At 44.3% G+C, this 27,091-nt stretch overlaps 1 protein-coding gene across 1 annotated transcript in view; it reads right to left on the minus strand.

Moving 5' to 3' along the window:
* The window catches only part of SNTB1 (syntrophin beta 1), a 179,395-nt gene that overhangs the window by 75,367 nt on the left and 76,937 nt on the right, over window positions 1-27,091 (minus strand). Inside the window, exon 2 of the mRNA XM_050940966.1 lies at window positions 25,839-26,055. Coding sequence (XP_050796923.1) covers window positions 25,839-26,055 — 217 coding nt within the window. The remainder of the gene's footprint in view (window positions 1-25,838; window positions 26,056-27,091) is intronic.

Here is a 27,091-nt window from a genome sequence, read left to right on the forward strand (position 1 = left end):
GGACTGATAGGGCCTCGAGCAGAGGTCATGGTGAGGATTGAAGGGGAGGAGTGTAAAGCTGTGCTTGACACTGGATCTCAAGTGACTATTATATTTCAGTCATTCTACCAACAGATGCTTAGGCACCTGCCCATACAGCCACTGACTGGCATTGGTCTGTGTGGCCTCAGCATGGATGAATACCCTTATCAGGGCTATGTCATAGTACACCTGGAATTCCCAGAAGAGATTGCTGGGGTAAGACAGGAGGTGGACACTGCTGCTTTAATATGCCCTGACCCCAAAGGAGCCTCTGATGTGTCTGTGCTAATAGGGACCAACTCCAGCCTCTTTAGGATACTGGCCGATTACTGCAGACAGCAAGCAGGAGACCAATATCTGAATACCTTGGTGATACACACACACTGTGCCGAGGCTTACAGAAAAATTGAGGACACGAGAAAAGTGATGCCTGATTTGCCAGTCGGAGCACTGAGGTATGCGGGCCCGGTCCCTTTAGTGGTGCCTGCCATGTCAGAAAAGGAGGTGATTGTCAGGAGTACCTGCCTAAAAGGCAGTAAGGAAACATTAGCTGTGGTAGAGCAGCCAACCAAGGGAGGGCTCCCAGAAGGAGTGCTGGTTCTCAGCGGAGTCATAACCCTACCTGCTGAAGCCCAGGAGGAGGTGACGATACTGGTTGCTAATGAAACACGCCGTGATGTGTTTGTAAAACCAGGGCAGAAGATTGCAGACATCTTTGAGCCTGAAAGCGTTGTGAGACCCCAGTGTGAAGCTGAAGTTCCAATGATAGATCCTGCGAAGTTTGACTTCGGGGACTCACCGCTGTCTGAGGAGTGGAAGGATCGCCTGAGGAAGAAGCTTTGCGAGAGATCCAAGGTGTTCTCACTACATGAGTGGGACGTGGGATGTGCAAAGGGAGTGGAACACCATATCAGGCTACAAGATCCCCGACCCTTCAGGGAGAGGTCTAGGAGGATTGCCCTCTCTGAGATGGAAGACGTGCGCCATCATCTTCAAGAGCTGATCGCAAATGGTATCATCACAGAGTCACGAAGCCCCTATGCCTCACCCATTGTGGTCGTTCGTAAGAAGAGTGGAAAAATCCGGATGTGTATTGACTACCGCACCCTAAACAGGCGCACTACGGTTGATCAGTACACCATGCCTCGAGTACAAGATGCCTTGGACTGTTTGCTGGGTAGTCAGTGGTTCTCTGTGTTGGATCTTCGGAGTGGATACTACCAGATCCCTCTGGGTGAAGAAGATAAGGAGAAGACAGCCTTCATCTGCCCATTAGGGTTTTATCAGTTCGAACGCATGCCCCAAGGGATTTCTGGAGCACCTGCCACATTTCAACGTCTTATGGAAAAAGTCGTGGGAGACATGAATTTACTGCAGGTGTTAGTTTACTTGGATGACCTGATTGTGTTTGGAAGAACCCTGGAGGAACATGAAGAAAGACTTCTTAAAGTGCTCGACAGGTTGGAGGCATACGGTTTGAAGCTTTCAATTGATAAATGCCAGTTCTGCCAAACCTCAGTGAAGTATGTAGGTCACATCGTGTCCCAAGAGGGTGTGAGTACTGACCCCGATAAAATAGAAGCACTCACTACCTGGCCACGTCCCATTAACTACAGAGAACTCAAGACGTTTCTTGGATTTAGTGGTTACTACCGCAGATTTGTGAAGAACTATGCTACGATTGTAAAACCTCTGAATGATCTTACCAGGGGATACCAGTCCAACAAGAACAAATCTAAGACCCAGAATAAGCGGAGGCCTCCAAAGCCGCCTTTGCAGAGACACTATGGCCCCTTCGAACCATTTGGGCCGCGGTGGGATGAAAGATGTGAGAGAGCTTTTCGGGAAATCATTACTCGCTTAACTCATGCTCCCGTCCTAGTCTTTGCTGACCCAAGCAAACCGTTTATCCTGCATACTGATGCCAGTTTGGAGGGTCTGGGAGCAGTACTGTATCAGGAAGTGGAAGGCAAACGCAAACCGGTAGCCTTTGCCAGCCGAGGACTGTCTGACAGTGAAACTCGCTACCCCATCCACAAGCTGGAGTTCTTGGCCTTGAAATGGGCCATCACTGAGAAATTCCGAGACTACTTGTACGGTGCTCAGTTCCAGGTGTGGACAGACAACAACCCACTGACCTATGTGTTAACAAGTGCTAAATTGGATGCTACAGGCCAGAGATGGGTGGCCGCCTTGGCTAGCTATGAGTTCAGCATTCAATACCGATCAGGGAGGAGCAATGTAGATGCAGATGCCTTGTCCAGACGTCCGCAGGCACCTGATGTTGCTGTGATACCCACGGATGGCGTGAGAGCTATTTGCAGTGTGAGTCGCCGAGAGCCGGAGGCCCATGAGAGCCTTCATGGATGTGTTGCTGAAGCTTTGGGCCTACCCCCTGAAGGCGTGCCTTCTGCTTCAGTGAACTACATTGCTTTGGACCAATCTCCCTTGCCCATGCTCAATACGGCTGACTGGCAAGAGGCCCAACTACAAGATGCTGACATTCGTGATACACTACTTGCCAAAAGAGGGGGGCGAGGCCCAGCTGAGGTTGTCCCACCTACCCCAGAGGGCAAACTACTATTGAGAGAATGGACCAAACTAAAACTGATTCAGGGAGTGCTACACCGCACGACCACAGACCCTCTACAAAAGCAACGGAATCAACTAGTGCTGCCAAAAGATTACAGAGCCCTGGCCATGAGGGCCCTGCATGATGACTTTGGACATTTAGGGATGGAGAGGACCCTGGAACTTATCCGCAGTAGATTCTATTGGCCACGGATGGCTGAAGATGTTCGCCGGAAATGTGAGACCTGCGCGCGATGTGTGCAAAGGAAAACTCTGCCCACGAGGGCTGCATATCTGAAGAACATCACCAGCAACAAACCTCTGGAGCTGGTTTGCATTGATTTCTTGTCTTTAGAAGTGGACAAGAGGAATATTGGGAACATCCTAGTAGTGACCGACCATTACACGCGATATGTGCAGGCATATCCCACACGTGATCAGAAGGCCACTACCGTCGCTCGAGTACTGTGGGAAAAATATTTCTCAGTTTATGGATTCCCAGCCCGGATACACTCGGATCAGGGACGAGACTTTGAGAGTCACCTTCTGAAGGAGGTGCTGAGGATAGCAGGAATTAAAAAGTCAAGGACAACGCCTTATCACCCACAGGGTGACCCTCAGCCAGAGAGGTTCAACCGAACCCTGTTAGATATGTTAGGGACTTTGCGGCCAGAGCAGAAGGCAACCTGGAGCCAACATGTCGCATTTCTAGTGCACGCCTACAACGCCACAAAGAACGACGCTACGGGAGTCACCCCATATCTCTTAATGTTTGGGCGAGAACCAAGATTACCCATAGACCTGTGCTTTGGTGTATCCGAGGATGGAGATAGCTATGAAACTCACCAGCAATATCTATCCCGTCTACGAGAAAAGCTGCGGGATGCTTATCACTTAGCTACATCTGCAGCTCAGAAGAATGCAGGCCGCAACAAACATCGATATGATGCTAGGGTACGTCTGCAAGAGCTCCAGCCAGGGGACAGAGTCCTGCTGAGAAATTTGGGTATTGCTGGCAAACACAAGATAGCTGACAGATGGAAGGCAATACCTTACTTAGTGATGGAAAAGCTAGGAGACCTGCCGGTCTACAAGATAAAACCTGAAGAGGGTCCAGGGCAGACCAAAACCGTGCATAGAAACCTTTTGCTCCCTGTGGGAGAATTGGTAAGCAGCCCTTATGAGGTGGGCCACAACAGGGCAACTGGGCAGAACAAAGGTGCTGTACCAAAGCCACCTTCCAATGTGGACAGCCGGCCTCCTGCAGCTAACCTACCCCTACTCGGCACATCTGACAGTGAGTCTGAGGAGGAAGACACAACCATGGTGTATCCTGGGATGAAGACAAGATTTCAGTCTCGATCCGCTGAATCAGAAGAGAGCACATCCTCTTCTACCCTAAACCCTATGGCAGAAGTATTTAGGCCCATTCCTGACATCCCTGAGCCACTGGTGGGACCCCCGTGTAATGACTTACACAGGCTATTGGACAATGGTGACATACAGATGGAGGATGTCCAGAGCACCTGCGACCCTCCACTGTTAGAACTAGAAATGCAGGAGCCTATGCCAGTATCTGAGGGGAACTCACAGGAAACCTCCCCATCCGGCATTCAAGAGGATGTCCCCCCTACCATAGCAACAGAGATTCTTAATAGGCGAGACAGGGTAATAAGACCAGTGAAACGGTTAACTTACGATGCACCTGGGGTGATTAGTGAGGAGCCTATACATTTAGCACACAGGTTTGTGAAAGCTAAAGTGGGCTATCTAATGCCTTTTGGAGGGGACCAATAAGTTGGTATAGTAGGGAATGTGATTTGTCGGGACGACAAATTCTTGGCTGGGGGAAGGATGTAAGCAGAGTCAGGATAAGCTCTACCCTGACATCTGGTGGAAAGAATGTCAGAGAGTTTATTTGCATAGACACGCCTACCCTATCCCAGATTGCTGAGCGGTGGGACTGCTTGGTGACAAATGACTCACCCTCAGTTGGGTGGTACTTGCTAGACAAGGGTCATGGGTTCCAAAACCCAGTGAAGTAGAGAGGCTGGGGACAGGTATCTGTGCCTGGTGGTGCAGGCTCCTTGTGGAGCCAGAAGCACCAGTTGCACCCCCTCCTCTCTCCACTGTGGAATGTCAGAGTTGATTTTTTTATTCCCTCAAGAATCTAAACAGGTTGCTGAGCTGAACTCACTTTGGGCTAATGGTGCACTCGCACTGGGGCTTCCCCACTAAGAGCTGAGATCACTAAGAGTTGAAATCACAAAAAAGCTGAAATGACTGAGCTGAGAGCACTGAGCATTGTGCTAGCTAGTGGGGGAGCCCGAAGATATACTGTGGAACAGAGCAGCTGGCGGAGTGGAGCAGTTGCGGGGACGGCTGGAGCGGATCACAGGACAGCTGGTGGCAGCAGAGCGGCTGGCAGAACGGAGTAGCTGCGGGACGGGTGGAGCGGCCCACAGAGTGAGCGGAGCCGAGCAGTTTTGCAGAGCAGCTCATGGAGCAGAGCAGCTGGTGGAGCGGAGCAGTTCCTGAGGATGGCTGGAGGAGCAGAGTGGAGCGGCTGGTGAAGCGGAGCAGTTCGTGGAGAAGGCGGAAGCAGAACCCACGGAGAGGCAGGGCAGTTGGCCCTGGACCACGTAAGGTGCCCCTTTCTACCCAGGCTGGGGGGAGGGACCTCTACAGATAGACTCTCGAACTCTGGGGTGGCATTGACCAGAGACTTTTGGGTTGTTGGACTTTGGGGTGATTGGACTTAAAACCCTAAGCGGAAAAAGGACAGTGCCAAACGTACTTGGAGGTGGGTTTTTGTTTATGGTTTGTGTTATGACCCTGTTTGTGGTGTTTCTCCAATGGGATGCCGCATTGATTCCTTCCTTTATTAAAAAAGATTTTGCTACACTCAGACTCCGTGCTTGCGAGAGGGGAAGTATTGCCTCCTAGAGGCGCCCAGGGGGGTGTGGTATGTGAGTGTCCCAGGTCACTGGGTGGGGGCTCGAGCCGGTTATGCATTGTGTTACTGAAACGGAACCCCTGGATACTGAACCCGGCCCTTGTTGCTGCCAACTAGAGGGGCAGAAGGGTTACAATTATATGACAATATCTTTAAAAGAACCCCCAAATGTACTGTGTTACAAACAAAACATTGTACAAGCACTGTAATGAGAGACTGTTTTCAGTTACAATGAAATTGACGGCAAGTTTGGTGTTTGGTTCTTTTTAAATTAATTTGCAGCAATGTTTGGTTTAAAAATAAATTCTTCATGGCTAAATAACTTACAAATGATAACATGAATCCTTGCCATTTTGAATTAGCAGCCTGAATGATGTGTGTCACTTTAATAAATAGCTATTTTAAACACACAAACATATAACTTGCTACGTTTGCCCCCCAGAGTGTATTTTCCTTGGCTGCATCTATTTAAAGTGTATGTCTAAAATAGCTATATTCCTTTTCCCTCCCATCAGCTGTGTCAAGATACAAATACAACAATATATAAATAGAGTCCTTCAGTTTCTTGGCAACATACATCAATTTAGTTCTTCTTATCCTAACCATCATGAGCATTTAGAGGGTTTATCCCCAATAAATTCCTTTAACTGAATCAAAATAATCAAATCCTGTTACAATTTGGAATTATGCAATACATTTAACAGAAAAATTTGCAAAGTATCATCTGTATATGATTTTTTGATACGGATTATTTTTAGGAAAGATGATTACACCCGGTTTCTTGTAAATTGCCTGTTAGACACCAAAGCTTGATAGTGATGTACTAACAACTGCAAATGGCTACATTACTCTTCACCACATGACAGGAAGATGGAACAATATATACTGTATTTTAAAGTGATTTTAGAACTGAGGAAAGATGATGTGTTGACAGTAATAACAACTGAGCCCTTCTAGCCATAGAAAAGATTCAGCATGGAAAATAACAATGCAAGTGTAGCGCCCCTCCCTTCCCCCTCATGGCCAGTCCACATAAGATGAGAGTCTACTACAGCTACCAACTATTTAATCGTTTTGCTCAGTCAGCAGGGAAAGTCCAGAGATGAGAGTCTACTATAGCTACCAACTATTTAATCCTTTTGCTCAGTCAGCAGGGAAAGTCCATTTTATGCGGAAAGTCCAGAGATCAAATCTTGCAGCTAGCCTGAATGAGGGTCATTATAAGAGTTGTGTAAATAACTGATTTTTTTTGGAGGGTAGCCGTGTTAGTCTGGATCTGTAAAAGCAGCAAAGAATCCTGTGGCACCTTATAGACTAACAGAGGTTTTGGAGCATGAGCTTTCGTGGGTGAATACCCACTTCCTCAGATGCATGTAACGGAAATATCCAGGGGCAGGTATATATATGTGTGCTAGCAAGCAAGCTAGAGATAACGAGGTCAGTTCAATCAGGGAGGATGAGGCCCTGTTCTAGCAGTTGAGGTGTGAAAACCAAGAGAGGAGAAACTGGTTCTGTAATTGGCAAGCCATTCACAGTCTTTGTTCAATCCTGAGCTGATGGTGTCAAATTTGCAGATGAACTGAAGCTCAGCAGTTTCTCTTTGAAGTCTGGTCCTGAAGTTTTTTTGCTGCAGGATGGCCACCTTAAGGTCTGCTATAGTGTGGCCAGGGAGGTTGAAGTGCTCTCCTACAGGTTTTTGTATATTGCCATTCCTAATGTCTGATTTGTGTCCATTTATCCTTTTCCGTAGAGACTGTCCAGTTTGGCCGATGTACATAGCAGAGGGGCATTGCTGGCATATGATGGCGTATATTACATTGGTGGATGTGCAGGTGAATGAACCAGTGATGGTGTGGCTGATCTGGTTAGGTCCTGTGATGGTGTCGCTGGTGTAGATATGTGGGCAGAGTTGGCATCGAGGTTTGTTGCATGGATTGGTTCCTGAGCAAGAGTTATTATGGTGTGGTGTGCAGTTGCTGGTGAGAATATGTTTCAGGTTGGCAGGTTGTCTGTGGGCAAGGATTGGCCTGCCACCCAAGGCCTGTGAAAGTGTGGGATCATTGTCCAGGATGGGTTGTAGATCCTTGATGATGCGTTGGAGGGGTTTTAGCTGGGGGCTGTATGTGATGGCCAGTGGAGTCCTGTTGGTTTCTCTCTTGGGTTTGTCTTGCAGTAGGAGGCTTCTGGGTACACGTCTGGCTCTGTTGATCTGTTTCCTTATTTCCTCGTGCGGGTATTGTAGTTTTGAGAATGCTTGGTGGAGCTTTTGTAGGTGTTGGTCTCTGTCTGAGGGGTTAGAGCAGATGCGGTTGTACCTCAGTGCTTGGCTGTAGACAATGGATCGTGTGATGTGCCCGGGATGGAAGCTGGAGGCATGAAGGTAGGCATAGCGGTCGGTGGGTTTTCGATATAGGGTGGTGGTAATGTGACCATCACTTATTTGCACCGTGGTGTCAAGAAAGTGGACCTCCCGTGTAGATTGGTCCAGGCTGAGGTTGATGGTGGGGTGGAAGCTGTTGAAATCATGGTGGAATTTTTCCAGAGTCTCTTTCCCATGGGTCCAGATGACGAAGATGTCATCAATGTAGCGTAGATAGAGAAGGGGTGTGAGTGGACGAGAGCTGAGGAAGCGTTGTTCCAGGTCGGCCATGAAGATATTGGCATATTGTGGGGCCATGCGGGTGCCCATAGCAGTGCCACTGATCTGGAGATATATATTGTCATCAAATTTGAAATAGTTGTGTGTAAGTATAAAGGCACAGAGCTCAGCAGCCAGTTGTGCTGTGGCATCATCAGGGATAGTGTTCCTGACAGCTTGTATTCCATCTGTGTGTGGGATGTTTGTGTAGAGAGCCTCTACATCCATGGTGGCTAGGATGGTGTTTTCTGGGAGGTCACCAATACATTGTAGTTTCCTCAGGAAATCAGTGGTGTCGCGGAGATAGCTGGGAGTGCTGGTGGCATAGGGTCTGAGTAGAGAGTCCATATATCCAGATAGTCCTTCAGTGAGAGTGCCAATGCCCGAGATGATGGGGCGTCCAGGATTTCCGGGTTTGTGGATCTTGGGTAGTAGATAGAATAACCCTGGTCGGGGCTCTAGGGGTATGTTGATTTCTTCTGGTGTTAGTGTAGGGAGTGTCCTGAGTAGATGCTGTAGTTTCTTAGTGTATTCCTCAGTGGGATCTGAGGGAAGTGGCCTGTAGAATTTGGTATTGGAGAGTTGTCTGGCTGCCTCCTTTTGATAGTCAGACCTGTTCATGATGACAACGGCACCTCCTTTATCAGCCTCTTTGATGATAATGTCAGGGTGGTTTCTGAGGCTGTGGATGGCATTGCGTTCTGCACGACTTAGGTTGTGAGGCAAGCGATGTTGTTGTTCCACGATTTCTGCCTGTGCACGCCGGCGGAAGCATTCAATGTATAGGTCCAGGCTGTCATTTCGACCCTCAGGAGGAGTCCATATGGAGTTCTTTTTCTTGTGCTGTTGGTGGGAGGGCACCCGTGTATCAGTGCACTGTTCAGTGTTGTCCTGGAAGTATTCTTTGAGTCGGAGACGGCGAAAGTAGGCTTCCAGATCGCCACAGAACTGTATCATGTTGGTGGGGGTGGCAGGGCAGAAAGAGAGTCCCCGAGATAGGACAGACTTTTCTTCTGGGCTGAGTGTGTAGTTGGATAGATTGACGATATTGCTGGGTGGGTTAGGGGTACCACTGTTGTGGCCCCATGTGGCAGGTAGGAGTTTAGACAGCTTACAGTCCTTTTTTCTTTGAAGAGAGGTGAAGTGAGTAATGTAGATCTCCTGTCTTATTCTAGTGAAGTCACACCTCAACTGCTAGAACAGGGCCTCATCCTCCCTGATTGAACTGACCTCGTTATCTCTAGCTTGCTTGCTAGCACACATATATATACCTGCCCCTGGATATTTCCATTACATGCATCTGAGGAAGTGGGTATTCACCCACGAAAGCTCATGCTCCAAAACCTCTGTTAGTCTATAAGGTGCCACAGGATTCTTTGCTGATTTTTTTTGGTTTGCTGGCAGTACCAAAATAAAAAAATAATAAATAATAATAATAATAATAAAATAAACTGGCTAGGTTGAACCAAAACTGATATTTTTTCTGAATTTTCAGCAAATGAGAAAAATTTCATTTAGTTTCTGTGCATTTTTAACTCTTTCTTTTTTAAAGCAAAGAAAATGAGGGGTTACATTCATAGAGGAGGGGAAGGTTTACAACCCTACCCCTTCTCCTGCTGCTAGGCACCTAAGCCCTTTCTCACAAAAAAAACTCACCGAGAAGGAGGTGCCCCTCTCCTCCCAGTAACTTTTAGCCCAGTGGTTAGAGCACTCCCTTGGGATGTGAAAGATCTAGGTTTCAAACACTACTCTGGAGCAGTGACTGGAACCCAGGTGTTCTTTCCACGTGGATGCCCTACTCACCAGACTAGTGTCGTTCTCACTCTGACCCCATGACTGTTCAAGTATTATCCAATCTATTAAAAGGGAAATAAGGACAACTGGGGAATTACAGACCGGTCAGCTTAACTTCTGTACTCAGAAAGATAATGGAGTAAATAATTAACGAATCAATTTGCAAACATGCAGAAGATAATAAGGTGATAAGTAACAGTCAGCATGGATTTGTCAAGAACAAATCATGTCAAACCAACCTGATAGCTTTCTTTGATAGGGTAACAAGCCTTGTGGATAGCAGGTGAGTGGTACATGTGGTATATCTTGACATTAATAAAGCTTTTGATACAGTCTTGCATGACCTGCTCATAAACAAACTAGGAAAATGCAACCTAGCTGAAGCTACTATAAGGTGGATGGAAAACTGGTTGGAAAACCATTCCAAGAGAGTAGTCTCAGTGGTTCACAGTCATGCTGCAAAAGCATAACAAGTGGGGTCCCACAGGGATCAGTTCTGGATACGGTTTTGTGCAATATCTTCATCAATGATAGAGAGTACACTTATAAAGTTTGTGGACAATACCAAGCTGGGAGGCATTGCAAGTGCTTTGGAGGATAGAATTATAATTCAAAATGATCTGGACAAAGTGGGGAAATGGTCTGAAGTAAACAGAATGAAATTCAATAAGGACAAATGCAAAGTACTCCACTTAGGAAGGAACAATCAGTTGCACACATACAGAATGGGAAATGACTGCCTAGGAAAGAGTACTGTGGAAAGGGATCTGGGAGTCAATAGTGTATCACAAGCTAAATATGAGTCAGTGTAACACTATTGCAAAAAAAGCAAACGCATTCTGGGATGTATTAGCAGGAGTGTTGTAAGCAAGACACAAGAAGTAATTCTTCCGCTCTACTCAGTGCTGATTAGGCCTCAACTGGAGAATTGTGTCCAATTCTGGACACCACATTTCTGGAAAGATGTGGAAAAATTGGGAAAAAGTCCAGAGAAGAGCAAGAAAAATGATTAAAGGTCTAGAAAACATGATCTATGAGGGAAGACTGAAAAATATTGGGTTTGTTTAGTCTGGAAAGACAAGACGGAGGGGACATGATAACAGTTGTCAAGTACATGAAAGGTTGTTACAAGGAGGAGGGAGAAAAATCCCTCCTCTTAACCTCTGAGGATTGGACAAGAAGCAATGGGCTTAAATTGCAGCAAGGGAGGTTTAGGTTTGAACATTAGGAAAAACTTCCTGTCAGGGTGGTTAAGCACTGGAATAAACTACTTAGGGAGGTTGCGGAATCTCCATCATTGGAGACTGTTAAGAGCAGGTTACACAAACACCTCTCAGGAATGATCTAGATAATACTTAGTCCTGCCATGAGTGAAGGGGACTGGACAACCTCTTAAGGTCCCTTCCAGTCTTTTGATTGATAGGAGGGTTACCTAGGGAGGTGGTGGAATCTCCTTCCTTAGAGATTTTTAAGGACAGGCTTGACAAAGCCCTTGCTGGATGATTTAGTTGGGAATTGGTCCTGCTTTGAGCAGGGGGTTGGACTAGATGACCTCTTGAGATCCCTTCCAACCTGATATTCTGTGATTCTATGATTCTGCAAAATGGAAACACTTCAGCAGGAGACCCATCCCAGAGTAGCCAATGGCACTGGGATTAAGGCACTCACCTGGGTTCAAGTTCTTGTTCCAGAATAGGAATTCAAGCCTGGGTCTCCCACATCCCAGGTGAGTGCTTTAACCACTAGGTTAGATTTTATAACGTCACCCCCCCGACCTCCTTCTCCTCTTTTCTGAACGGTGCCTAAATCCTCTTGTGAACCTAGCATGAAAAAAATCATAACAATTCATTTAGATATTTCTGAAGTCATTTTTTCATTTTGACCAAAAACAAGGAGCCAAAACAGACCTGAATTTGCAAAATGTTTCAGTCAACTCAGATGTGCTTTTTTCAGTGAAAAAAAAAATGTTGAACTGGGTGGAATTTTCAGACTCGTCATTGTGCAAGTTTCCCTCATAGAGTGTTACCAAGTCACTTCTCCTGTGCTCAGAGGTCAAAAGCATTATAACTTCACTGCCTATCCCTCCTTGTCTCTTACAGAGTGTACTGGATACATTCACAAATCCTATTGGGAAATGCTCTGTGTTAACAGCTATTTGCTGACTCATGGTATTTCCATATTTTCTGAAAAGAAATTCTGATGATCTTAGTAAACTCAAACTCTAAAGTGCTTAAATGTTTCCAGCAGTCCAGTCTTTGTAGCTTTAATTGGCTCCCTGGCTGAACTGACCAACTCCTGCTGAATTATGTTTATCTGCAGTTTGGTGATAAAGTTCTCTTTTAATTCCCCATTGAACAGTAATATTTAGGGCAATGCCACAGCTGTGTTTACTCACACTCCACCACAGTTATGTAAATACTGCATATGGAACTATTTCTGATAAAGCCCATACCAACCCAAAGGAATTATATGTTAGCTCTAGATGGCTGCCAAGATGTGTGGTCTCTCTCCAGATTGGCAATGCATATGAATGATATCACATTTTCTCAGAGATCATTTGGCAAACCTTATAATAAAAGGGTAATTTTCTCTCTCTTGCAGAGTTCCAGTGAGCCAAGGAATATCTCCCAGTGTGTCTTTTCCTACTTACAAAAACATGGTTTCAACATAAAACTCGAAACCTCTAAATGCTGCAACCTTGCAATAAAAAGGACATTCACTCCCCCCCCCCACCGAATTCCAGAGCTTTTATTTTATAGAGGGGCAGATATCTAAGACAAATACCCAGTATACTATATTAATCACGTATTTGATAAGATCTCACTGGAAAGGAGTGTTTGTTTTCTAAGAACCACCTTATGTCAAATCACTTGAGGATTTTCCCCTCCTACATCATCTTAGGGCCAAATTTTGCACAGATTTACACTCTGTACACTCGCTTATGGATCAGATTCAGGAGTCTGTTACTCAAATTAAAGGGAAAGATAACTTCATTGCAATTAACAATGAGTGGAATCAACAGAGTTCCTGAAGTCAGCAGAACTACTCTGAATTTACACCACTGCACTGAGAACAGAATTACTCTCACTGAAACCAGATTTCCACGGTGTATACAGTCAGCAAAGCATTTGATCATTAGGGCCAATTTCTTTTCTCAGTTACCCTTGTGCAGCCTGCTTGGATCAGTGGAATATTTTGGTGCATTTCTCCAGTGTAAAGAAGGCCATAGTGTCCCAAGATCTCAGTCCCCATCCTACTGCAACATATAATGTTTTCCTCTGACTTCCCAGGTGGCTCCATTGGCAACAAGTGCTGTTAGGATTGTGCCAGTTCAATTCCAGCTCTGGTACCAGGGGACTTAATTAGGAATAAATTGTTGAAATTAAGAAATGGAAAATTTAGGTTTCATTTCCAGGGAAAAGTCCCCAGAGTCCAACCTATTAGACAGAGGAATAATTTCTTAGGGAAAGTCATGGAAGCCTCATTACCTGACACAATTAAATCTGGACCAGAACAATGTTATAGGGTGAGATAATCTAGGCCTTTTCCATCTGAACACTCTGTGGTTCCATGATTGTCAAAAGAATGCTAATTGTGCTCAATATTTAACAGTTTCTTGCTGACTTGCAACTAATGCCAGCTGAGTTGAGGATTTGTATGATGTAAGATACCTGTTAATTGGGAACTGGACTGAAATCCCCAGCTAGGGTAGAATTTTGCCCTGCAATAAAAACGTGTACTGACACTGACTGATCTACAAGTCCAAACTAACCATTTACTTTATCTAGAGCGGGTAATGAAAGACATCAATTTTAAATAAAAAAAAATCTACAGACATTAAGCAATTTTTTTTCCCCTTTGCACAAAACTCTTTTCTTCCCTTCTCATGCTCTAGTCATAGTAGTGCTGAATGCTGAGACAGTGATATCCAGTCCAACCCTCATTACTATGGGTAACTGGCTAACGTACTGAACCAATGAACCAAACTGTTTCAACTACTGGTGAGGTAGGTTATTTGAAAAACCAAGGAACAGTGGAGTGAATTTGTCACAGTGAGGTTAGTGTCACGTAACAGAACAACATCAGACACTGCAGGATCTTGCCTGTACTCTGGACTGAAGCACCTTTAAAGCTTCCTGATATACAAAGCCTGTTCACGTTGCCTCCCATATGTGTTTGGAGTGAGAACGTAAAGCACAGCTTCTTGAAGCAACTAGCTGTCAATGGAGAGGGGAAATATATGTGTTTTGATGAAAAAAATACTTTAAAAATCTCCCACAGAAATTACAGCTATCCTAAAACCATTGCCAAGTTCACAGAACATAGTGTGTGCAGTTTGTGGTGAATCTCCACTAAGTGTGACTATACTACTGTACAGTGCATAGTACCATCACTTTACTCAAGGAAAATCTTAGAGAATAGATGACAGAATCTCATGCCAAAGCACGCATAAAACTTCCACTGGCTTCAGTGGGAGTTATATGAATTCTGTGGTGGGAAAATAGGGCCTCAATTAAGATAAATCAGGCAACAATGTCACAAGACACTGAGGTGAAGAATGGGTCTCCAGAAGCATCCATAAAACAGCTGAGGAAAGCAGAAGAATGAGGATACAGTCTCCAAGAAGACTGTCTTATTAGTCGACTACCTGCCGTAAAGAGATTACTACAAGACCACACTCCAGTTCTTTTAATTTTACACTCTTTTTGTGGAGGCACTTGTCCTTTTATCTTAAGAGATCACTAATGGGCTGTGCAAAATAGGTTAAATAAAAGCAGCAAGAAGAAGAAAGGAACATCTGAAAGAAAAAAAATCACAAAATTCCCTAGGGTTAAATTCCTGGCAGCACAGTCCAGTGGAAAGAGCAGTAGCCTGGGAGTCAGCTCTGCCACTGACATGCTGTGACTTGGGACAAGTAATTTCACTTTTCTGTGCCTCAGTCCCAACATCTATAAAATGGGGCTAATGATACTGTCACATCACACCCATATTCTTCATAGAAATATGCTTATGATATGAATATGGCATAACTAAGATCTGTTTTACGTAAGATGAGTCATGTGAAGTATCATTGAAAAGTTTATGATTTACTGAATATGATTATCCTATTTGTAGGCATGTATCATTTCTGTATCTAAAGTTAGAAATATTGATTATGTAACAATTACAACTGTGTGTGTACTTGGGGGAACACCAGCCAGACATTAGGCAATCAGCCTCAATGGGCCATTTAAGGAAGACAATAGAACCTTGAAGATACTAATTTCCCCACCTTCCTGAGCAGCTGCTTTGACACTGCAAGGTCATGTCTTGATGCCACCTGGTACACAGTACCACCTTGGACACTGCTGGTATTTTTCCACTGGAAACAAAGCATTCCCACCTTATGTAAATCTTATTTAAGGCTGAGAAGGGAGTCAATCAAAGCTCTTCTCCACTGCCTCCCCGCCCAAGAAGGAAGACTGCTAAAAGCACCCAAAGAGACAAAGGAACTAAGCTAGGGAAAAGCAAGGGCTGAGTCCAGGCTGAGGCAGAGGTCTAGCCTGTGAAGAGAAATAACTAGAACTCTAAGGCCATGGCTACACTAGAGAGTTGCAGCACTGGTGAGGGGGTTACAGCGCTGCAACTTAGGATGTGGCCACACTTGCAAAGCACGGCCAGCGCTGCAACTCCCTGGTTGCAGCGCTGTCTGTACACCCGGTCGTGCCACGGGTGTAGCGATTCCAGCGCTGGTGATCCAGCGCTGGTCAGCAAGTGTGGACCCCACCAGCGCTTTTATTGACCTCCGGGGTATAAGGAGGTATCCCAGAATTCCTGTCCACAACAAACCGGAAGAAAGGGGGAGCTCGGAGTTCAGCCAAACTGCTTATTTAAAAAACAAACACAGCTCCTGTTTGCTGAGCGAGCGGAGACACGGGAATTACTTTGGAATGTTCACAGCTGTTTGCTTGAAGAGAGAAACAGCACGCTCACACGGCAGAGGGGGAAGGGGAAGTCCATGTTGAGCAGATGCTTATCTGGTCTGACGGCTATTTAGGAGTGCATAATTTGCATTTAGTGAATGAGAGAGGGGTGGGGGAAGGGGTCAGAACTTTTAAAATGATTGAAGGTAGGCACTGTGTGTCTTCCAGCCCTTAGAACTTGCAAGGCAGGGAGCTGAGAACAGTGTCAGCTCCAAAAATCCACTCTCTCTCTCTCCCCCACGCTCCCTGTCACATTCCACCCCACCCCCCTCTTTTGAAAAGCACGTTGCAGCCACTTGAATGCTGGGATAGCTGCCCACAATGCACCACTCCTAACAGTGCTGCAGATGCTGCAAATGTGGCCACACTGCAGCGCTGGTAGCTGTCAGTGTGGCCACACTGCAGCGCTGGCCCTACACAGCTGTACGAACACAGCTGTAACTACCAGGGCTGCAGAACTGTAAGTGTAGCCATGGCCTAAGCTGCGGAAACTCTGTAAACCACCTAAAACAATATTTAGGGTGAGAAATTATCATTTGTAAATTGTTTCTTTACTGAATCAAGCTAGGGTTGGGTGTTTTGTTTTATTTTCTCAGTAATCTGCTTAATTCTGTTTGCTATCACTTATAATCATTTAAAATTTACCTTTTGTAGTTAAACTTATTTCTTCTTTATTCCAAAATCCATCTTGTGCAATTCATACCGGGGGAGGGCGGATTTTTATGAGCTTGCGTTGTACAGATCTCTCTATACAGCGCAAGACAATATTGTTTTGGGGTTTATACCCCAAAGGAGGTATGCACATGAGTGGTGGGTAAATCCCCTAGCTGAGTCCTCCCACAAAGCGTTAATCACAGACTCTGTGATTCTGCAGCTGCGTGTCCCTACCTGCGTGTATGCTGGAAAAGGGCTTAAGAGCCTATCACAGCAGCATCAGTATAAGGGCAACCCGGGTTGGTGGGACAGGTAGGCTCAGTGGGACCCCAGCATATCTGGTGGCTTCCCAAAGGGGGGTCCAACCCATCACAGATACTTATCCTCCTTTGTAAATACACTACAAAACAGCCCTAGGTAAGTGCTAAGTATTTCTATCCTCTTGTGAACAGATATAACGATGTCAGTCTAACTCCCTCATATTGTGATCGCAATCAATGAAAATGGCACTTAGTATGAGAACTGTGTATATGTGTGTGAAAACATGAGCGCAGTTAAGTGGCCATAAGGAGTTAAGAATAGCTGGGGTTGTATGTGTAGATTCCAGTAGAACAATTCCAGCAATAACAGCCCCCACCATTATCTGTAACTGAGTCTGTAATTTACACACGCTTTCCTTTTATGGACACAGCGGGTCATTTATTCTGATGTAACATTTATCTAGTGCAACGCTTTACAGAGACTTGGAGGGCCAGTTCATTGCCCTGCACCTGTAGTTATTTACACTAAATACAATATGAGTGTAAAGTGGATGCAAAAATGCTACAAAATCAGAATATTAGCATTCTGCATTGGTGCAAATCAGCAGTTCTCAAGCAGGGGTCCGGGGCCCTTTGGGGGACCCACGAGCAGGTTTCAGGGGGTCTGCCAAAATAAAACAGAGAACAGGGCCAGTGTTAGACTCTCTGGGGCCCAGGGCAGAAAGCTGAAGCCCGAGCCTTCCTCCTAGGGTGACTAGATGTCCCAATTTTATAGGGACAGTCCCAATTTTGGGGGGCTGTGTCTTATATAGGTGCCTATTACCCCGCGCCTCTTGTCCCGATTTTTCACACTTGCTATCTGGTCACCCTACATGTCTGGCAAAACATGTCTGTGCCAATAATCTTACTTACACAATGAAAACCCGCTATAACACGATGATTGGGGTCCAAAAAATTTGATCATGATAAATGCGGGGTATAGTGACGTTTACTATTTCAAGCCAGTCAGTTTCAAGCCAGTCAATTTCTCTTGGGCAGAAAATGACTTGCATTTGTGAACTGCCCATAATAGTAACTGAAAAGGGTGCAGCTCCAGCAGCGGGGGCTTTCAGCCATGCAGCAGGAGAGGGAAACACTTGGGGAGACCAGGGGAGACGTGCAAGGGGCAGAGGAAAAGCAAGGAGCCACTGGGGAGGAGAATGGCTCTTCTAGCCAAAAGAAGAAGCGGGGATAGGAAGGGAAGAGGCAGTGGGGGAAGGCACATTCCATTTTTTGATTTTTTTTTCCTTCAGCGGCGCTCCAGCCTCTTTTTTTCATTTTATTTTCTTTTTTCTTTTTTGCGCTTCAGTGGCGCTCTGGCTGGTTTTTTTTTCTTTTCTTTTTTGCATGTCCGTGGTGCTCCAGCCGCTTTTTTTTGCTTGGGGTGGCCAGAGCCACCTTATGATCGCGTTATATCCGAATTCGCGTTATTGCAGTGCGCGTTGTAGCGGTGTTTCCCTGTATTATAATTAAGTTCTTGAGGCCTTTCATTCCAGGATATCCAAGTGTTTTAACAACCATTAGTTAAGGCTCACAACAGCCCTTTAAGGTAGGTAAGGCATCCCCATTTCAGAGACGACTTGGCCAAGGTCAGATAGCAGCTTTGTGACAGAACCAGGAACAAGACCCAAGTGTCCTGATTTCCAGGCTTCTACATTCATTCTTAGACCATACTAACATAAAAACACTATCTCACATACACAAGTCACAAGCTAACAGCAACAGAAGTATGAAGAAAGATGAATAAAGCAGACTGTTAATATTTATTTGTTGTATTACCACAGCACCAAGGAGCCCTGGGAATGGACCAAGACACCTTTGTGCTAGGAGTTGTACAAACAGAACAAAAAGACGGTCCCTGCCCTAAAGAGCTTACAATCTAAGTATAAGCCAAGAGACCACAGATGGGGGAGTACAAGGAAACAATGAGGCCTGGTCTACTCTTAATAATTAGATCAACCTAGCTACGTTGTTCAGGGCTGTGAAGTTTTGTGCCCTGAGCTCTGTAATCAAGTTGATCAAATTCCTGGTGTAGACGGGACGAGGTCTATGGAAGAATACTTCAAAATGAATTTATCCATTGACCTACCTATTGCCCCTTAGAGAGATGGATTGACAACACAGCTGGAAAAAACCCTTCTACACTGTAGTGCCGTAGCTGTAGAGGCTGTAGTGTTGACATGCTCTGAGACAATATTAGTCCACATGATAGGCAGTGGTCTCAAGTTGTTTGTGTGCATCATGGAAAAGAAGATATTTAGGGAGGGCTTTGAAAGAGGATAATGAAGTTTCATGGGAAACTCCTTGTAAGCGTGATGGGAGTAAGAAAGAAGAGGCTTGTTTGAAAATTTTACAAGTGGACAATGGAAGCCAGCATTGGAGGTGGGAGTCAACAGCTTGATAGCAACTGAAAGGTGACAGGTAGAGCGGGGATAGGCTATGAAAAACCTTGACAGAAAAAACAACTAGCTTATGTTTCTGTTAGTAACCAGCAAACTGCGTACCACTGGCTGCTGTGGAGATTACACCCATGCAAAGTAAAATTGTTTCTCTCTCAATTAAATGATGATCCACAGAGAGACAAAGCAAAGTAAGACTGATTAAAGTGCTTCTTCACGATAAAAAACATTACTCACTTGCTGCAACTTGGTCATTCTTAACTTGCACAGTATGCAGAATACACTGCCACAGCGGGCCGGATTCCCTTCCCACTTACACTAGAGCAAATCTATTAGCTGTAATGGAGTTACACTGATATAAATCAGGAGTACAAGGAGAATCCAGCTTCTGTTTTGTAACATCAACTATGCACTTTTTTGGATACACGGAAAATAGGGCTGTGGGCATGTTTCATAATAGTGAGGTTTTCAAATCTTGATGAGTGTCCTGGCCAACTTCCCATTCAGGTAATCACATCTGTGTGCTTTGGCTTCCTAAATCTGCTCTAACCCTCAAAGTTACAGAGACAGACACATTCCACCTCCCCGCCAAAGCAGGGAGGATGGGACACTCACCTAGGTCACCTCTGCCCCCCAAATTTGAAAGAACAAGACATCCACCCACCTTCACACCAACACAAGAAGCAGGAATGAAACATGAACCAGCCTTTCCCCTGTTCTAATGATCAGTTGCATGGATATGGCCCTGCAAAGTTTCAGGGATCAAGAAAGCCACATCTGAATCCCCACACCAAAAATCTTAAATTCTCATGAGCTAGTGCAACTAGTGAAACTGAGAATCCAGGACCGATGTTAGGTGCCAAGCTACATGCTCTCCTCTCTTGTGGGTTTTATTAAAACTACGGAACTCCCACTGTGAAAACACATATTTATAAAATGACTAGACAACATTTACAATGAAAGCTGACCTAATAAAACAGTTCATTGTTTTCTAACACAGCTTTATTCTATATCATGTTACTGTGCCCTGCCCTCTGCTAAAACATAATCATATTTTTATTCTGTCCTCCTCCCTTCACTGCTTGTTTATTTCACTCACCCATTCTGCCTTGTCATTAAGACTGTGAGCTCTCTCAGGCATGGGCTGTATTTTACTATCATAGAATCACAGAAGATTACAGTTGGAAGAGACATCAGGAAGTCATCTAGTCCAACCCCCTGCTCAAAGCAGGACCAACACCAAATAAATTATCCCAGCTAAGACTCTGTCAAGCCAGGCTTTAAAAACGTCTATGGATCGAGATTCCACCACCTCCCTAAGTAACCCATTCCAGTGCTTCACCACCCTCAGTGAAATAGTGTTTCCTAATATCCAACCTAGACCTCCCCCACTGCAACTTGTTCTATCATCTGTCACCACTGAGAACAGCTGAGCTCCATCCTCTTTGGAACTCCTCTTCAGGTAGTTGAAGGCTGCTACCAAATCCCCCCTCACTCTTCTCTTCTGCAGACTAAATAAGCCCAGTTCCCTCAGCCTCTCCTCATAAGTCACGTGCCCCAGCCACCTAATCATTTTCGTTGCCCTCCGCTGGATTCTCTCCAATTTGTCCATGTATTTTCTGTAGTGGGGGGCCCAAAACTGGGCACAATACTGCAGATGTGGTCTCACCAGTGCCAAATAGAGGGGAATAATCACTTCCCTTGATCTGCTGGCAACGCTCCTACTAATGAAGCCCAATAAGCCGTTAGCCTTTTTGGCAACAAGGGCACACTATTGACTCATATCCAGCCACATCCTCTGTCACTAGGTTGCCTCCACCATTCAGTAAGGGTCCCACACTTTCCGTGACCTTGTTGCTAACGTATTTGTAGAAACCCTTCTTGTTGCCCTTCACATCCCTTGCTATATGTCTGTACAGTTGTCTATGTCATATGTCTTGAATATATGTCTGTACAGTTTCTAACACAACTGAGACTCAACCTGGTTCACACTTATAAAAATAATTAAATAGCAGCAGCATGACTGGATATTTCCTCTTATAGAAATGTCCCATGGAATTTACCAGAGAATAAACTTTCTAAAGCAATTTTTAAATTTACTGACAGAATTCTACATTAGGGTTCTAATTCTCTATTCAATCACTAAGATGGTTTAAAAATTCTATAATAAAAAAATTATTCTATATTATATTCAAAGAGTATTTTCAGTAATTTCTGTAGGACCCTACTGGCTTTACTATTATATGCCTAAATACTATCACTCTGTGCAGGATGCCTAGCTAGCTATGTGTCACTCAGCTGCTTGGCTGGATGGTTTTTGCTCACATGCGCAGGGTCTTAACTGATTGCCATATGTGGGGTTGGAAAGAACTTTTGCCCAAGATCAGATTGCTGTGACCATGGGGGTTTTCCACCTTCCTCTGCAGCCTATGGTATGGGTCACATGTCAGGATCACCTGGGTATATCTCACTTAATTCCCTGCCATTGTAGGTGCGCCTCAGTCCCTGTTATTCTCTACCGTGTGACATAACAGTAATACTTTGGTCTAATTTTGGTTGTGCGGGGGTGCGAGCGTGTCCTGGAAGATGACACTGGCCTGTGATATAAAGGAGATGCTCTGGTAGCCCAATCTAGGCTTAAACTCTATGACACTATGTCCTTAACTCCCCTTTCCCATCAAAGGGCCCAGTGTTACAAACACTATGCTCATAAGTAACTTTATCCTTGAGAGCTGAGCCACTGAATTTACTCTTTAGAATCGCACTGCTTAGTCCAGCTGAACTACTGCCAATGGGCAAAGTTACTCATGTGAACCAGTGTTTGAAGGATTAGGTTGAACACATTTTGTTTAGTTGGATAAATGGCAGGCGGGGGTTTGAGACAATGCAGAACAGTAGAAACCTGAATTGATTCAGCCTGGCCTCATCAGTCATTTTATCCGGCATGTGTCATATCTTTTGCATACTGAGCCCGTAAGTCTTTTTGCAACAGGTGCAAAAGAGGCTTTAAAAGCAGAAGAAAACAAATCTCACCTAAGGGAACTCATCAGAAATTGATGAGAAGATTTGTTGTGCTGCGGAAACATTTACTGCCTAGCAATATTAATAACTTTTCCCAGTCTTGAGTTACTGGGTTGAGAGGGGGAACTTTTCCCTTTGAGGCCTGACAATCTCTAGTACTGCTATTGTATATGACACTTGTCAATAAAAGTGAAGGCAAACAGGCTGCAGTGGTAATTACCTCAACCTAGCTTATTCCACCCAAAAATATAACAACATAGGCTCCTGTGTCTGGACCAGCATGAGTTAGATAAATAGTGCTAAAATGCTCCTCATGTCTTCTCCTTTCACCATGTTTGTGTTTATTAGAAATACTGTCCTAAAGTCCTCAGACCTTGGATTGATTTGTATTGCATGGGACATATTTTTTCTTGTGCTGATGTCTTCAACTAGCAATGAAAATCATACACCATCCTGCCAAAACTAAACTAATGCACAGAAACATTAGAAGAGAGAGAGAGAAGGATGGGCCTGCAACAATGCTCTGGGTCTGTTTTTTTGCAGGGCCTGCACCCAAGACCTGTGGATCTAAAAGCATGCAGCTTTACTGCTGAGCTAACAGGAACAGGTACATTAGACTGTTTAAAGGCAGTTACAGACTCATGAATGTCTTTACATAGTCCACTCTCTAGAAGGAGAGAAAGACCCTATACAGGCCTAAACTGGAAAACCAGACCTCGTATCTCCTCCGTGTCTGGGGAAAACTTCAATTTTTTTAAAAAAGAGGTATTTCCTTCTCAGTCTCTTTCAACTGTGCTAAGTAAAACCAGTTCAGCAGAAATCATTCTATAATCTAGCCCCTCTAGCTGATCTACAAAATGGTTCTACCGCACAGCTGTGACCATGTTGTATGCAGACCTCTTCACAACCATGTTTGGGCTTAGCCACATTTGAAAGTGATTTCAAATACAGTTTCAAGTCCTAGTATGGAGAGCGCCTTAGTGGAGGCTTTGGCAGCCAGCTGATTCTGCTATTATAAACACTACAGTAAAGTTACATCATCAGTTATAGGATCCATTTGTGTTAGAGAACTGTGTTATAAAACAGTAGTGCTGTAACATAGTGTGGTCTTGCCTGTGCTTTAAGAATGTTTTGGAATCCAGTTACTGTCCTGATCTAAGTTATACAGGGTACATCTTCTAACCTGCATTATGATGTCATTCCACTACGGAAAACTTCAGTTCTGATATTCAGATATCTAAAAAAAGAAATTATGCTCATGTGACCCACAATAGTCTGCGATTTCACTGCTCTTGTCGAGTGACAGAGAGACAGTTTGCTTGGTATGGAAAAATCCAGCATAAGGTAGTGTGAAATTTTGCATGCTGGACTACAGTAAAAATCAGAAGTCACTCTTTCCACAGGAAACAAAAGCAACCAGAACAGAAAACCATTCTAATGAGTGACATGGCTCTCCCACGCATTATTTCTTAGTCACATCAAAAACTGCACACGTCACTACCATATTTTGTCATGGATAAAACTTGTATACTATTTACTAAGTATTGTGTACAATGTGATGTTGGTTCCACAATATGGTTTTTAAGCAAATTTTAGGGTCAGGGTTGTGGTAGAGGCCCAGAATTACAACATAGCGAAAGACGATTAGGCCTCATCTGGAGTACTGTCAGGGTGGTTAAGCACTGGAATAAATTGCCTAGGGAGTCTGTGGAATCTCCATCATGTCTAATCTGCTCTTAAAAATCTCCAAACACCTGTCAAGAATGGTCTAGATAATACTTAGTCCTGCCTTGAGTGCAGGGGACTGGACTAGATGACCTCGAGGTCCCTTCCAGTCCTATTATTCTAAGAAGGAGAAAACTCAAAGAATCTAAAACTCACATGCGAGGAATATTGTTATTCTCATAGCGATCCATACAATGGGAATGGAGAGGGTTTTTTTCCCACTATCAGACAGCCTGTGACTGGGAGCACTGCAGGCTGGAAGGCTAGTGATGCAGCTGCCAATCTCCATTTAAAAAAACAAAAAACCCCAGTATTCTAGAGTGATGGTCCAAACCACTGCACTCTGTAGCAATGACAGCTTGCAATAGTGCTTTAGGTTGTTACTGCAGAAAACTGGACTACTCTTTTATAAGAGTTGACTACCACTAACCCTGCCAACAGCCCTCTGATGAGTTGGGGATCACGAAAGGGAAAATGAAAATAGAATATCAGGGTTGAAAGAGATCTCAGGAGGTCATCTAGTCCAACCCACTGCTCAAAGCAGGACCAATCCCCAGACACATTTTTGACCCAGATCCCTAAATGGCCCCTTCAAGGTTTGAACTCAAAACCCTGGGTTAGCAGGCCAATCTCAAACCACTGAGCTATCCCTCCCCCCATAAGTGCAGTTTGTACAAAAAAGGGAGAAAAAAGTGAAAGAAAAAAAACCTAAATGAACAATAGATCTAGAAGTGGATAGGAGAGATGGAGAAAATTAAAAGAAAACAGTCAAAATATTGGAACCCTTCCAAGATGCAATACAAGGGAGCTAGGAGCATGTATCCTTCAAACCATCATGGGGGATGGGAGTGTCTCCAGCAAAAACCAAAAGCATGGGGAATCATTGCCTTACACAAACCCCACCTCTTCATTCCACATGAAACGCTAACTCTGAAAATGTAAATTTTCAGTCCCTCCAATATGTAAGTGCTGAGAATCAAAAAAGCTCCAAGCTGCTTCTTTAAAAACTTGTGTGCTAGAGAAGAACAAAAAGCCCATTGTTTGAATGGAAGAATGGGTCTCTATTTCCACCCCCTCACTGACTCTATTGGTTCTCTTTGTTAGCAGCTGTTAAAATAGACGATCATTGAGCGTGCTGGTGTGATGCAGCTGTTCCACACATGTTATAAATAAGGGCCAGAAAGCTCATCTTATTTTTAGCATTGTGAAAAAAAATTAAAAAGCCACAGAAAATCACCATTTATTTTCTCAAATGTAACCTCTCTCTCATTCTCCCCGTCAATAGTCAGAGTTGCATTTAACTGACAAGACAATTAGGCCACCCTTAAAAAAAAAAAGCAACTTTTTTCCTTCTTGTCTGATCTTATTTTTCTGATGCTGCTATTAGTGAGTGGGAGATTATTCTTCTTGAAGAAAATCATACAACTGTGCTAACAGCAAAATGTTAATTTGTGTATTTCTTATGAAAAATATTTGATTGTGCCACCAGAGCTTTTTTCCAGTACACACCCCAAAGCTGACAAATGTGTATTTACCACAGCAATCTCATCGATGTTATGAAATGCTTTGTTGTGAAGTGTTTGCAAAAATACTTTGAGTTCCTCACATGGAATGAGCTTTCTGAAAGCCAAGGGCCAGATTATTATCTCAGTTCAAGGGAGTTAGACGTAACAAAGAATCTGATCCTCAGTGTTATCGTTCACAGTATTCAAGCTTTATAGTCAACAGCTCTAAGATGAATAATAGAATAGCATGTTCTAATGCAAAAAATTAGGCCAAGACAAAGCGATAGCTTACCTGTTTTCAGGATCCGACACAGCCATGTTGCGCGTCACGTAGCACATTTTGAGTGGAATCGTTTTTTTGTCTCTCTGGATGGCGAGAGAAAGCTGCGACAGTGGGTCGGAGGATATACCTCCCAACCGTGGAGATTCAGGTGGAGGCGTTTCCCACCCAATTTCTGAAACTGGAGAACCTTTCTTCACATATGGGGTTGCCTCTCGCATGTATTTCACTATTTAAAAAAAGGAAATAAAACAGATGCTCAATAGATGCTTAGGTCCAATGTGAATTCTAACAATTATTACTATTTATTATTGCTGTTGGGCTAGCATCATTGTGCTAGATGTTGTACAACCCCATAGGAAGATATGGACCCCACCCTGAAGAATTTACAATCTTCTTCAAAATGACACAATAAATTGGTGTAACAAACAAAAGAGGGGATGGGAGAAGGAGAACAGAGGTAACAGCAAGACGACTAGGTGGATTCACAGAAGGGACCATTATGATCATATAGTCAGATCTGCATAACACCAGTCATAGAACCTCAGCCCATATTTCCATATCAAGCCCATAACTTTTTTGCACTATATCATATCTTTTAAAAATATAATCCAGCCTTGATTTAAAGGCATTCAGTCTGTCTTCATTTAATGACTTCAATCCTCCACACCCCTAGGTAAATTGCTGCAATGGTTAACTACCCTCATTATTGAAAATTTGCACCTTATTTCTGGTTTGAATGTGCAGTGTGGTTGTAGCCATGTCAGTCCCAGGATATTGGAGAGACAAGGTGGGTGAAATAGACCTGAAGAAGAGCTCTATATAAGCTCAAAAGCTTGTCTCTCTCACCAACAGCAGTAGGTTCAATAAAAGACACTACCTCACCCACCGAGTCTGAATTTGTCTAGTTTCAGTTTCCAACCACTAGATCTCGTCACACCTTTTTCACACTAGATAAAAGAGCTGCCTATCAGCCCTCTCTCCCCAGCGTACGTGCTTGTAGATCACGATCAAGTCCACTCTTTCACCTTTGTGATGATCTAGAGATATGTCTGTATAACCTATGAATTCTGGGTGATACTATGAAGTAGCATCATGAAATTCCTGTCTTTCTGAATGTGACATTCCACCCTGGTTGGCATAGGCTGTATCACGTCCTCCTAGAACACATACAGTGGGTTGGCACTCAGAACTCAATTATCCTATTCAGTTGCAAACACCTTGGAACAATGGGTAAGCTCGAGCCCAGGAAAAACAAACCCCTG

The sequence above is a fragment of the Gopherus flavomarginatus genome, chromosome 2 (assembly GCF_025201925.1).
Source record: "Gopherus flavomarginatus isolate rGopFla2 chromosome 2, rGopFla2.mat.asm, whole genome shotgun sequence".
Taxonomy (NCBI): domain Eukaryota; kingdom Metazoa; phylum Chordata; order Testudines; family Testudinidae; genus Gopherus; species Gopherus flavomarginatus.